Source organism: Eleutherodactylus coqui, chromosome 1, assembly GCF_035609145.1.
Source record: "Eleutherodactylus coqui strain aEleCoq1 chromosome 1, aEleCoq1.hap1, whole genome shotgun sequence".
NCBI classification, from domain to species: Eukaryota; Metazoa; Chordata; class Amphibia; order Anura; family Eleutherodactylidae; genus Eleutherodactylus; species Eleutherodactylus coqui.
In genome coordinates, this window is record NC_089837.1 from 397,339,409 (window position 1) to 397,352,334 (window position 12,926).

The following is a 12,926-nucleotide window of genomic DNA, read 5'->3' on the forward strand; positions in this document are numbered from 1 at the left end:
TCATCTCTCAGTATGTACCTATGTAGTTAAAGGGGTTCTGACATTAAAAAAAAAAAAATTGTACTCACCTTGCCTGGCTAGGACCGATCACCAGGCATGTCCTCTCCAGCCGGCATCTTTTTCTGTGGCTTGTAGAAGCAGAGCAGGAGCGGTCAAAATGACCGCTCCTGCTCTGCTCCGTCCGTCAGTCACTTCCAAGGTGAACGGACGGGCCGCCCACAGCAAGCACGTCACAAGCAGTGCTTGTTGTGGGCGACCCATCCGTCCTGACTAAACTCCAAGAATCTGCGCGTGCGCAGTGGAGACGCGGCCCGTCCTGACTCCTGTCAGAGGGCACCTCTCCACTGCGCATGCGCGCAATCCCGGAGCAGCACGGCTCGTGGAGGAAGAAGAGGAAGAGCAGCCGCTGCCGGGAGATGACCCCCCCCCCCCCCCCCCGATGTCAACAACAACAGGAGACAAGGTAAGTATTATGTTTTTATGCTTTAGCAGCCATTAAATCGTGGGTTCCCTGTGTCCATTAGGCAGACCAGGGCACAATGGCTGCTAAAGCATAAAAACATTATTTATGTCAGAACCCCTTTAAGTAGTGCAGTCCTGTAAGGCTCTTAAGTAATGTATATTTCCGTGGAAGCTCAAACAAAAGGTTTTATTGTTCTAAAATAGACTTTGCTTAGAGAACTGAAAGAGAGTATTCCACTGAGTGATAGTCACGTACGGACTATAACATTCGATGTGTTACAGATACTGGTTGTAATACAAATTCCCAAGGCTTCATTTAGAGTTCTGTGGAGTGGAGAAGACGACCCGTGGAAACCATCATCTACCATCAAAGCTCATCCTTCACCTGTAAGACAAAGATGACAACGGTCAGTTGTTTCATGAAGTGCTCAGCAGGTAGCAGGGTGCAAACATTTCTGCTTTGAAACAATTAAAGCTGAAGTCTGATCGGCTGCTGCCCATAACACTGATTTTTACACTTAGAATTGCCTAAACTAGAGAAGTGCTATGTATACCCAAAATCAGGATACATTGATTGAGGAACACAAGACAGGGTCCAAACTGCGCAGACTGTACACAACACAGTTTACTATTAATTTCCTGCACAGAAAAGTGGTAAAAACCTTTTGAAAAGCAGTGGTGACCTGAAAAGCTACAGTTCCCTTTTCAGATATACATGTAATAATTATGCACACTGTAAAAGAAAAAATCCATCACCTAGAAGGTATCAGAATGAAATGAAACTTTCTATGTGTGATTGTATCAATGATATAAGTGATTACAATATCAGAGCAGAAGGATACTTTATTGCGGAGAACTGACCCCTTGTAGGGAGGCTCTAGTACCCTCTTGTACCACCTCTAGCTTGGATACAAGATGTGATACCAGCAGGCATGGAGGCTCTAGTACCCCGTTGTACTGCCTCTAGCTTGGATACAAGATGTGATACAGGCGGGCATGGAGGCTCTAGTACCCTGTTGCACCGCCTCTAGCTTGGATACAAGATGTGATACAGGCGGGCATGGAGGCTCTAGTACCCTGTTGTACTGCCTCTAGCTTGGATACAAGATGTGATACCGGCAGGCATGGAGGCTCTAGTACCCTGTTGTACCGCCTCTAGCTCAGACACAAGATGTGAAACCGCCGGGCAAGGAGGCTCCAGTACCCTGTTGTACCGCATATAGCTTGGATACAAGCTGTGATGCAGACGGGCATGGAGGCTCTAGTACCCTGTTGTACTGCCTCTAGCTTGGATACAAGATGTGATATCGGCGGGCATGGAGGCTCTAGTACCCTGTTGTACTGCCTCTAGCTTGGATACAAGATGTGATACCGGCAGGCATGGAGGCTCTAGTACCCTGTTGTACCGCCTCTAGCTCAGACACAAGATGTGAAACCGCCGGGCAAGGAGGCTCCAGTACCCTGTTGTACCGCATATAGCTTGGATACAAGCTGTGATGCAGACGGGCATGGAGGCTCTAGTACCCTGTTGTACCACCTCTAGCTTGGATACAAGATGTACAACAGGCGGGCATGGAGGCTCTAGTACCGTGTTGGCCAACCTCTGGCTTAGATATAAGATGTGATAAGGGCGGTAAGGCATACAGGTTCCATATTGCATCCTGTCACATAGTAGTTCACATTTGCTGTAATTGAGTCTCTAGATTGTGTAAACTCGTAGGCTGTCGAAGCTGGCATCCCAGATGATCCTATTCATTTTCTATTGGCGATAAACCTGGCAACCGGGCAGTCACGGAAGTGTGGAAATATTGTGGAGACATTCTTGTGACCCTCTTGCTATGTGCGGTCAAGCATTATCTTACTAGAAGGTGCCTCTTGGAAGCCGCCATGAGAGGAACACATGTGGCTGCAGGATGTTCTGAACATATCACGGTACCACTGAGCTGTCACTGTTCCTCGCATCCACTACTTGGTGTGATAAACTGTTGTATGTGATGGCCCCTTATATCTCCACATCAGCAGGGGGCAGTGTGCCGCTCCACAGCAAAGGCAGGATTGATGTACTCAACCCTAGGTCTCCAGACATGAACACGGCTGTTGTGAGTGCCCAAGCTAAACCTGGATTCATTGCTGAAGACAACCTGGTTCAACTCCATAGCAGTCCAGTTAAGTAATATGTGCCGTAAGACCAAATGTTTTTCAGCCCACTGCCTGGAAATGGTTCCGACAGACATAGGGGCCTGTAACGATGGTGCCACCTGTCTCTGGATGGCGGACAGTGAAACAGTTGGAGCTGCTTGTGCTTGTCAGCCGATCCTTACTATTGTTGGTCCATCGAGGGCATCCTGAGCCCGGTCGCACTGTGTCACAATTCCTCAATACAACCATCCAGCTTCTTGTATTCCAATAATGGAACCACTTTTAGGGCCTCAGGTGGCAAAACCTCAACTAATTATTTGCATATCTGCCTGAGATGTAACTGCATGCTGAGTTTTTCAGCAAAACGTCAACTCCTTCTGGGGGTGTGATTTTTATTTTTTTTTCCCCTCCATAGAATGTCTTTAGTTTCGGTACTTGGGCCGGTAAGCATTACAAAAACATTAGTTTTAAAATCAAAATAATTTCTAGATCCCACATACGACGACGGTGTCAAATATCTCATTATAAAGAGGAAGGACCAATTGTAGCAACAAGAGTCTGATCTCGGTATGACATTACCGGGTGATACAATAGCCGCACCACCTTGAGGTACTAAAATCACTGTTCTGCGCAGCCAAAAATTTGTGACACACCAAATATTGATTTGATTTCTCTTTTCACTCAATTTGAATTTTATTATTTGACAAAAACTAAACATTAACACTCTTATTTTGGAAAGTATTATTGCCTAAAACATTTGTAGAGTACATATATATTCTACTTCCTAATAGTTCAGATGGCTTAACAATGGAGATGAGCGAGTATACTCGCTAAGGCTAACTACTTGAGCGAGTAGTGCCTTAGTAGAGTATCTACCCGCTCGTCTCTAAAGATTCGGGGGCCGGTGCAGGTGACAGGTGATTTGCAGCGGTGAGCAGGGTGGAGAGTGGGAGAGAGAGATCTCCCCTCCGTTCCTCCCCGCTCTCCCCCGCCGCTCCCCGCCGGCACCCAAATCTTTAGAGACAAGCGGGCAGATACTCGACTAAGGCACTACTCGCTCATCTCCACTTACCAAGTATTGTGGTCAGCAGGAACGCTATTCTTTCAATGCGGTTTTACTAAAAGCTGCACAGATAAATATTCCTCCGAGTGGAATAATACAGATTGCCATGAACGATAATGTCGCTGTCTGTATTAACAGCTGGCAATGTCGTTGGGCCATGCTCGCCAGACAAGAGCCTCTCTTTGTTAGTGGCTCTCCGTGGTGAATTTCCATAATTGCCAATGAAGCAAGCCTCTTCATGGCGTCCATATTTCTAAATCAGCATATGGTAAGCAGTTGGTTAATTTAGGCAGCCATTTCATTTTCCATAGTACTATTCAAATAATACTGAAAATTATCAATTTGTAAAGTAGTGAAAGGAGTAGAATTCTCTTTATCTCACCTTATTTCTTTGACATTCACATGGGAAGAAGTTCTCTGAAGTGTTCTCTACTATTTCCATACCGTCTCTTACTTTTGGTTGACTGACCTGCAGTTTTGCATAAGCCTAAATAGAAGGAATGAAATTTAGCAACAAGGATCTGGAGTTATAGGGATTCCATTTTAAGCAAACTAAGGGCTCATTCACACACCGGTATTTCGGTCCGAGAATACGCAGTATGCACAGACCCAAAATACGCTGATTTCTGACTGCATTTCTGCTGCCTTAACACTCTGCGTCACACGAGGCATTCTGCCAAATATTGGCCTTGATTTCAAGCAAAATCAGCACTGTATTTGTAGTTGTTTGGGATTGTAAAAGTGAATCATAAACCAATAAACGCAGGATGTTAAATATTAAATCGTTTCAAGGTAATGGATTTTACTGCATATATCATAAAAACTAAACTGTTAATAACATTATGCTGTTAAGTAGTAAGAGATGGGTTGTAGCCAGCAGAAATAATAGCAAATTTCTTAATCTCGTACCTAAAACATTAATGGCGAGGCATTTAATTTACCCAAGAAATCCTTTATTACGACATTACATTTTGAAAGAGAAAGGTGAGTTTACTAGGGTCTCAGATTTGGGGAGGGACATGATGCTTCAAAACTTTGCTTTTAACACTGAGGTACTGTAAAAGAGAGAGATAACCAAGGCAATAGTATACAGAAGAGACCGGACGTTGAATTTTACTATATTTTTGGCACTTTTTTTTTATGGGAGGATTTCTGTCTCACAAAGACACTGCTTGGGCTCCTTGGTACAAGTAAGGAGGCTACGCTGCATAAAAAGGATAGAAGGTGATGAACACATGAAGGATTATGTCTATACCCTGAAATAACTAGTATGGGGGCATGTTCTCTCAATGATAAAGTACATTATACGGACTTGAAAATGTGCAAAACTAAAGCAAACTGTCAGCTCAAGTGGGCTTGGTGTCCTGAAAGTAACAGGATAAGGCTGCATTCCCACGAACGTATATCGGCTCTGTTTTCACGCCGAGCCGATATACGTCGTCCTCATGTGCAGGGGGGGAGGATGGAAGAGCAAGGAGCAGGAACTGAGCTCCCGCCCCCTCTCTGCCTCCTCTCCGCCCCTCTGCACTATTTGCAATGAAAGGAGGCGGGACGGGGCGGGGCTAAGTTCGCTGAATTAGCCCCGCCCCTGTTCCGCCTCTCTCCATTGCAAATAGTGCAGAGGGGCGGAGAGGGGGCGGGAGCTCAGTTCCTGTTCCTGGCTCTTCCATCCCCCCCCCCCTGCAGATGAGGACAACGTATATCGGCTCGGCGTGAAAACCGAGCCGATATACGTTCATGTGAATGCACCCTCATGCTGAACTACAAGTCTCGTCCTGCATTACTCAGTCTGCAAGAATGCGTGGGGCTGCTTGTAAGCCGTTAGTGGGAACCATTCCTCTTTGGAATGTAAAAGGACCTTTCCAAAAATATTAAAAGGCTTTTTAAATATACAGTAAGTCTGTTGAGTTCTGTTTTCAAGGATTTACATAAACTCTTTATGAGACGGTGTAAGCAACATGGACAACGTGTTAGGGATAATTGAAGAATAAACTAGGAGGTTGGTTTACACTACACTGCCTTAACTAATGTGAAAATGCCTGCTGTAAGTCTCTTCCAGTAGGAATACACTATATTATATTGATTGATTGCAGTGTTTTTGGCCTCATAAGGATGAGACCGGATTAATGGTTTTCTAAGCAATGTCTGTACAACTCCGACTTTATTACGCAGAAGACCCAGCATATCTGCTGAATCTTATCTAGACTACTGTGTACAGATAACCCATAAGTGGTTATGCTAAAGTAACCTTAACCCGTGAAATTAATCTAGATTTGAAAGAAAGTTAATGACCAAGTTTCAAGGTTTTGTGATGGAATAGGAGATAAACCAAAATAAAACTACTGTCCAGCATAGTGTTTTATAAAACAACATATAAATAGAAATTGATAACAAAATCTGATAATGTGGCGCTACAGTGCTGGAAAAACACGTATGTTAGTTTTAAAGCTGTTTCTGTAGAGATAGCAAATACTTCTCAAAAAGTAAATCCCGCTTTAAGGCCCTTTTTCATGCAACAATTATTGCTCAATTTGTTCAAACGTCCGAAAGTGAGCGACAATCGTTAAATGTAAAAGCGGGCAGTCGTACACTATTTGTACACTTATGTTTACTGCTGGTTTTAGCCAGCATGAAAATAGTCATCAAGCTGCTCAAAAGACATTCCATTTGAATGGAATTCGTTCAGTCTTTTGAATGGCTTGCCGACTTGAAGGAAGTAAACAATGTACTTATTGTGTTTACCTTGAATACAAAGAGAAGACAATGGAATCCTGCTGGCCAGATAATCCCTCGCATAAACATACACCCAGCTGAGCAAAAAACTGATACAGAGTTTACTTTAGCTAATGAGGAAATTAACAGGATTAAAAGCAATTATCTGTATGTGCAATTTTATGCAAAAATGACGTCAGTTCGTTCAGTCGTGCAGCCATTTAAGCAATAATCTTAGTGTGTAAAAGGGCCATTACACGGAAAGTACACAATGGCCATCCCAACAATGATCTCTCCTGTGATAGACGAACGACTGCCAGTTTGCACAGGTAGCGGCAGCCCAACGGTGATTTTATGGTCAACGTGAAGGATCCAATCAGTGATTACACATCTGACGCCTTAACTGATCATGTGTTTACACTGCACAATTATCATGCAAACCTCTCAATAAGTAATTGATAAGGGCACCTGTGTGTGCCGTATAGTATTGTACAGCATCTCCTCTTATATGGAATAAAACATTCTGCTATCAGCACTTTCTAGTGTGAGACCCTGTGGATATCTGTTGAGTTTCTGGGCTATAAAGTCCCATTTACACGGGATGAATGTTGGGCAAACGATGCCCAACACTCGTCCCCGCATGTACTCACTCCCATGCTCTTGCAATGGACCATTACAGGAAAGCATTCACTATCCCTAAAACCATGGGCTTGGTGGTCCCTGCCTAAAAGCAGGGCGAACGTCATGACAAGGATGGCGACCACGTAAGGACCCTAGCCTGTCATTGGATGGAATATAAAGAAGGATATGTATAGCAGATGGTAAAGCTAACATTACTAGGCAAAGGCATAGGTACAGGAGAGACAATAGACCAGCCACACTAAAAACCACAGAATTCAGATGTCCACCCAAACAGACAAAGGAATCAAGCGTTCAACAACCATACAAACAAGACTAAGGCATCAGACATCACCCACCAGACAGAGTAGGGACATCTGATGTCCGGAACCACACCTGAAAGAAGGGTAAGGGAGCAGGGGCCCACAGCCCATGCGGACAAGGGATATCAGGTGTCCGGACCATCTTTATGGAGAGTGGGGGAACAGACAAAACATGATTAGACACTGGCATGCGACAACCCATATGGAGGAAGACTCGCACAACTGATAAGATTCCAGCCAGCATGTACGCACACACCAACAACCCTATGGATGGATAGTGGACAAAGATCACCCTTCTAACTTAGTACAAGAAACAGAGCCCACACATTATGCATGCACATGGGAAAAGAAAACATGACCCGCACCAATAGCAGGATGTGGCAGGAATAAATACATACCAGTAATGGGTGATTGGCTAGCCAGGGGACATACTTCCTTGTCAACCAATCAGTCCATTTACCAAAGGAGATATTAAAGCTGGGAAGAGAGGAAGAGCCCATTAAGAATTCCCAACAGATGAGACTGAAGGCAACAGGGTACCCTGAGGGATACCTAACATGACACCAAAGGGATCTTCTACAGAGACAGGACAGAGGCTTTACAACCGCTGTAAAGGCACAATCACAAGGATCAGGTTGACATAAAGAAGTCACCCTGGTTCCACTACCTGCTGCAGTTGGCACACCGTAACAAGCCCTCTAAGCTGCATGGGCTGCAGGCAGCAGAGTGTAGTGGCAGACATGTTGATACCAGATCAGTGCTCTGCAAGGGCACTGATCTGACAACAGAGGGGGACCTCTCCAGTAAACTCTGATCCAAGTAGTTGCTTCTAGGTGGTCAGCTGTATGTTACAGCTGATAACCACTCTAGATGGTGAAGGCACAACTTGTGAGCCAACTCCATCCTGGTGATGTGATTACATTGTGTTGTGGAAAGGAATTAGTAATCATTTTAATGAATGTATATTACCATGTAGAGCCTTTTGTGTGGAATAATGTTAAAATCTAAAAACGTATGGTGGAAAGAATACTTTTAATGCTGATTTCTAATTTCATGTAAATAAAACGTATTCTCTGTATAACTTCCTAAATATATTTTTCAATTTATCACTATAATAAAAATATCTGTTTTCTGTCTGTGAAAGGAAACCTTTTTGTTTAAACCTGTGCTGATCATGTCCAACTTCAAATGCGGCACTGCTGCTGGCTCTTTTATGGCATCGAGTGAAGAAAGCAGGACTGTCAGAGCTGCTGGTGCAGGTAAACTAGGATTATATATATATGTCTCAATAACTACACTGAAGGAGAAAGATATTGTCTGACCAAATGGTCACTCGCTGCTTGGGTTTATTTTTTCTTCAGAATTTTTATTGAGCAAATAGAATAGCAAGTGGGGGAAGTGTATAAAAACAGCAAACTTACAAGGAAAACTGCAGATATACGCAATGAGTGCAAGTTCTCATCTCGACAAACACACAGCAATAACCTTGTAATGTATAATGAGAATCCAAACAGAATGCATTCACTTAACAGTGAAAAAAAAAGAAATCTAACCATAACCTGAATTGATTTTGGTCTTATATAGTCCTTAAAATGACCCTGTAAAGAGTGACAACAATTGGCAAAACTAACATACAATCTGACAATTAGTAGAAACAATAGATGACAACAACGTTTAACCCTTTCCAATCCATTTATTTTTTTCTCATCCATTCAACCCAGCTCCAAATAAATTGGAGCTGGGGAGATGGATGAGAAAAAATAAATTATTCCTTCACGTTCCTGATCTGACAGAGTTCAGGAGGGTGCAGGTGCTCACTAGACCGTGGGGGGAATGCGGAAGTATTACTTCCGCATTCTCCCTTCAGCCTCCCAGCTCGGCGATCATGTAACAGCTGGGGTCATGTGGCACACAGCGGTCACATGATCGCCAAGCAAAATGCAGAAGTAATACTTCCGCATTCTCCCTTCAGCCTTCTGGCTTGGAGATCATGTGACAGCTGGGGGTCAGGTGACAACCAGCGGTCACATGATCGCCGGGCGGCATCTCCGTGTATTACATAGCGCTAATTGAGCGCTATGTAATGTGTAAAGGAGAAGGCAGAAAGGGTTAAAAACCCTTTCTGCCTTCTCCTCGGGGGTCCTTGATGGGGACCAGTGCAGGAGTTTATCTGCACCCGATGTGTCTGATGATCGGGTGCAGATGCACTCCTGCACTGCAGTTTCGGGCCTGTCCCAACATCGGAGCTGTGGAGGGAAATGATGATGTCGGGGCAGGCCCGACATTGGATTGGAAAGGGTTAAAAGGGTTGTCCCGCGAAAGAAAGTGGGGGTAAGCACTTCTGTATGGCCATATTAATGCACTTTGTAATATACATCGTGTATTAATTATGAGCCATACAGAAGTTATTCACTTACCTGTTCCGTTGCTGGCTTCCCCGTCTCCATGGTGCTGTCTAATCTTCAGCGTCTAATCGCCCGATTAGCCGCGCTTGCGCAGTCCGGTCTTCTCCTTTGCTGAATGGGGCCGCTCGTGCCGGAGAGCGGCTCCTCGTAGCTCCGCCCCGTCACGTGTGCCGATTCCAGCCAATCAGGAGGCTGGAATCGGCAATGGACCGCACAGAAGCCCTGCGGTCCACCGAGGGTGAAGATCCCGGCGGCCATCTTCACAAGGTAAGTATGAAGACGCCGGACCGCGGGGATTCGGGTAAGTACTATCTGTTTTTTTTTTTTTATCCCTGCATCGGGTTTGTCTCGCGCCGAACGGGGGGGCTATTGAAAAAAAAAAAAAAAAACCGTTTCGGCGCGGGACAACCCCTTTAACATTCTGTGTGAAAATTTTCACTTGGATTTTAATAGTTTAGCAAGGCAATTCTCTTCAGGTAAAACTGATCTCCTCATCGGGCATAATAAAATAGGTTGTGATATGCTTCAGTAACTTTTGCAGGCCTGTTTCTGCATTCCTTTTGAGTCTCCTCACTCACCATCTAGGTGCTCTCCCTAAGGAGAAAAGATGGCGTTTCTAACCCCCGTCCCAGGCCTCTCACTAGCAAAGCCAAACTCCTACTGTACACTGATGAAGGGCAAATACCCTGAAACAGCTGTCTGTACATGGAGTTTGGCTTTGCTTTTAATTACCAGTCATTGTTACAAGGCTTGTATAAAGAGTCTAACTTTTCTTGAAGGAATGCTGCCTTCCAATAGGTGGCACTGTGGAGGTATTATTCCATCTCCCTTATTTGCATATTACCCAGAGGAGCATGAATGGCCTTTTGAGTCTCCTCATTCACCGTCTAGGTGCTCTCCTGAAGGAGAAAAGATAGTGTTTCTGCATTCCATCAGTAAATTCCAAATGCAGTATTATTGTGTACTAGTGTAGCCATTACTTGCAGCAATTACAGTATTAGTCGAAATATTGGGTCAGACTTACTAATACTGTTTAAAAATTAGTGCAAACTTAGGGCAAGTAAACTGTTAGTAGCACCTCACCGCTCAATATCCGACTAGGCAAGCAGGCCAGCAAGATATACAATGCAGGTAACCATCTCTTCTTCACCTTATAAAAACATATCGGTACCACATGTCTTGGTGCAGTGTTGTTGAAAACTAGTCCTTCAGTTTGTTCCAAACGGTTTTCAGGTCAAACAGCAGATTGTATTACTTAAGGTAACCAGATGGCAAGCTTCAGTAAGTCTTGGCTGTTAGTAGGAGGAACTGGTGGCTTAGAAAAAGAAGGGGATTTTGTCCACCATACTTACAAAGTGTATGAAAAGGCATCAATAACAAGGAGCAGTAAACACGCCATACTCGCCCGATCCTGGGTTTCGCTGATGGACTCTTCCATGGCAACTGATAGCCAAAGGACAAAGCCTATCAGATGCCCTGGAAGGTTTGCTGCTCATGCCTCTGTTAGTACAATAAATAAAGTTCCCTTTTATTTTAAAGGGCCCTTTTACACGAGATGACCATTAGGCACAGCTGTCCCAGCGATAATCGCTCCTGTGCTTTTACACAAGAACAATCGTAGCTCAGTTAATTGAGGTGGAGCGGCCCATGGATCGCTCCAGCCGCCTGCCTCCATTCACAGTAAACAGTCGTTCATATGTAGATGAACAACGGCTGATCGTCATTTCCCTTTTACGCCTGCACAATCCAAATGACGAATGATAAGCTAACGAATTATCATTCGTTACTCGGATCGCGCAGGCATTTACACTGAACAATTATCATTCAGATTCCCGTGATCTGAATGATAATCATTCCATGTTAAAGGGCCCTAAGTCACTGTGGTGTCACTTGGTGACTTACTTAGGGCCCTTTTACATGGAATGATTTGCATTAGTGTTAGTTTTCCAGTCTGAAGGGACTAAGATTGCCACAGTTATTGAGGCACCTGAAGAATTTGGCACGTCACACAAATGGAAAATATACAACATCCGCAGCTACAAGTGATGTGACATAAAACGCCAAGCATAACCACACTGCCCCTGATTTCAAATATAACACCAGATGATGACATTACTGACTAATAGAAATAACGGCACTATTAGGCAAGGTTCTATCACAACATCTACAAAGGCATCAGCCAAGTCAACATTGTGACTAAAGGTAGCCTTGGGTGTAATTGTTTAAAATTCCTATCATTGAGGCTACGATCACACGGGTGCGTGCGATATAGCACTTGCCAATGTGCGTTTTACATACGGATGTAAGGCGTTTTTCATTCTAAAACAACTCGCATCACTTCTGTGAAATTGCGGTCCTCAGACGAATGTTGCACGCCCGCTAGATGATCGCGAGAAGTGTTTTCCATTGATTTCAATGGGAAATATGTCGCACTCGCATGCACATCATACAGCATCTAAGTACCATGCGATGTGTTTAAAGGCCCCGTTGAAAACAATGGGCGAGTCGTTCCGAGGGAACATCAAAAGGTAGGACATGCTATGATTTTTAACCTCGCAGCATCGCTGTGACGGGAAAAAAATTGCTCAGGAGAATAACTCCATTCAAAAAAAATGGAGTTCATATTTGCACAAGTTTTCCGTGTCTCACAACACACAAAACTTGCGTGAGATTCTCGCTTGTGTGCATGTAGCCTCATGCAGAAACTGTCTCAGATACAATGATATTGATATAAGTTAATATTTAACCATCTCTAATAAAGATGATATGAAGAAGCCAATGCATAGAAAGGAATGATAACTTTCACCATTAGGTCACTGATTTAGTACATCATTTAAACAAGTCATTCTCTATTGAAAATAAGAATACTGCCCATGTCTGTAGCCAGCATAACAGAGTACATACATATAATGCCAACAAGTTCTGGTATGTAGTTGGTGCGGAGCAAACTTACTTGGAAAAGCTTAAAATAGTAGCAGAAAACATGATCGCCCATTAAATTGTTTCTTGCAAACTCTTGTCCGGCCTCTGCAATTTTTTTAGCCTATGAATAAATATATGACTGAATAATTAAATGATTGAAATATAAAATATTAACAGATAAAAGCAGACAGCAAGGGTGGATTGTTTTTAAGGAAACCATTCTAGGAAGTCTTACTATGTAAAACCACAGTCCAGCAGCCCATGTCTCAGGCCCCTGACTAA

The 12,926-nt window shown here is 43.8% G+C and overlaps 1 protein-coding gene across 2 annotated transcripts in view; it reads right to left on the minus strand.

Moving 5' to 3' along the window:
• Positions 1–630: 630 nt before the first annotated feature.
• Positions 631–12,926, minus strand: part of POGLUT2 (protein O-glucosyltransferase 2) — a 56,171-nt gene continuing 43,875 nt past the window's right edge. For both annotated transcript variants that reach the window (XM_066580050.1, XM_066580057.1), the window contains 3 exons: positions 12,676–12,765; positions 4,047–4,151; positions 631–847 (listed from right to left, as the gene is read on the minus strand). In XM_066580050.1, coding sequence (XP_066436147.1) covers positions 830–847; positions 4,047–4,151; positions 12,676–12,765 — 213 coding nt within the window. In that variant the 3' untranslated portion in view covers positions 631–829. The remainder of the gene's footprint in view (positions 848–4,046; positions 4,152–12,675; positions 12,766–12,926) is intronic.